The sequence below is a fragment of the Dendrobium catenatum genome, unplaced genomic scaffold (genome assembly GCF_001605985.2).
Source record: "Dendrobium catenatum unplaced genomic scaffold, ASM160598v2 original_scaffold_158454, whole genome shotgun sequence".
In the NCBI taxonomy this organism is placed as follows: domain Eukaryota; kingdom Viridiplantae; phylum Streptophyta; class Magnoliopsida; order Asparagales; family Orchidaceae; genus Dendrobium; species Dendrobium catenatum.
Genome location: NW_021476880.1, coordinates 1 through 1226, shown reverse-complemented (window position 1 = coordinate 1226; position 1226 = coordinate 1). Strand labels below are relative to the sequence as shown.

The following is a 1226-nucleotide window of genomic DNA, read 5'->3' as shown; positions in this document are numbered from 1 at the left end:
TTAATTTTTTTCGTGAGTCTCCCTCAGTTAGGAAGCGGGCATAGTTTTTGTAGTGAGCACTCTACATAAGAGTTCATCTTCCCTCCTACCAAAAAGCTTTGGCTCATTGAAGTTTTTTTTCTTTCTTTGAACAAGTTATATCTCTCTCGTTCCTATTAGCATGCAGATAGTTTCATTCAAATTCGTTACTCAACCCAATAATTTAACCATCAAAAAGCTCGTGAAATATATAAGTTAGATAACCAACTAATTATTTGATAAATTCATATTGCAACAACACACAATCACTGGAAAATTAACTTGCTTAGGCAATAGCATCATAGGAGCCAATGCCTTTTTATTCAAAACACATATACTAACAACACTTCTTTCATCGTCTCTGTATTAATGTTACTCTTTCAAGGATACAGCTCCTTCACCTTGTTCTGCGCCGCGCCGGATGCCGCCGCCGTGCCGTTGCTATGCGGGATGACGACAACAGCAGCATTGCCAACGTTGGTTCCAGTCGCCCAAATAGCGTTGTTAGAGTTATCGTATATGACGACGTTGCGATCTCTCTGGAGGAGGAGATAATAATTTCCATTTTGGCGATTGGTGTTGCTCGCCCAGATCACTCTACTGCCACTATAAATTACGAGATTGCCATCGGTCTGCATCTTGAGAACGCAGCCGGAGGCCCTTCCGTTGGTCCCCGTGGCCCAGACTGCTCTGTTGTTATCGTAAAGAACGAGATTACAGTCTTGCTGCATGATGAATAAGTAGGCGCCTTGTGCGAGTGATTGTCCGGGTCCAAGCGACTGACCGGCGTTTAGGCGGTTGGCGGCGGAGGCGGGAGTGATTAGGAGGCTGAATAAGGTGGCGACGGAGAGGAGGAGGAGGAGGATTGTTGGGGAGCTGGGGGAGGAGGCCATGGCTGTGTGGGATGATTGGGAGGTTGGGAGTATTGGGTTATGCTTTGGTTTGCTGAGTGCTTGCTGAAGGGAAGATGGGTTGCTATTTATAATAAATATATGGGTACGGATGAGAATATAATAATATAAAAAGTGGGATACGCTGTATGGGATCGTGTTATGCGTGCATAACGCCGTGTACCGTTCGTTAAACTAATATAATATAAGGAATTTTTTTAAAAAAATAATAAAAAATATCGTTAAATACTATAGTAAAAAATAAAAGAAAGTTTTACATACATACCAAATAATATTATTTTATTTACATATTTAACA

At 41.7% G+C, this 1226-nt stretch overlaps 1 protein-coding gene across 1 annotated transcript; it reads right to left on the bottom strand.

Moving 5' to 3' along the window:
• Positions 1 to 228: 228 nt before the first annotated feature.
• On the bottom strand, positions 229 to 979 carry LOC110108726 (mannose-specific lectin-like). The gene has a single exon (XM_020839485.2). It carries the CDS (start codon positions 909 to 911, stop codon positions 399 to 401), a length of 513 nt encoding a protein of 170 aa, XP_020695144.1. The 5' UTR covers positions 912 to 979; the 3' UTR covers positions 229 to 398.
• Positions 980 to 1226: the final 247 nt, after the last annotated feature.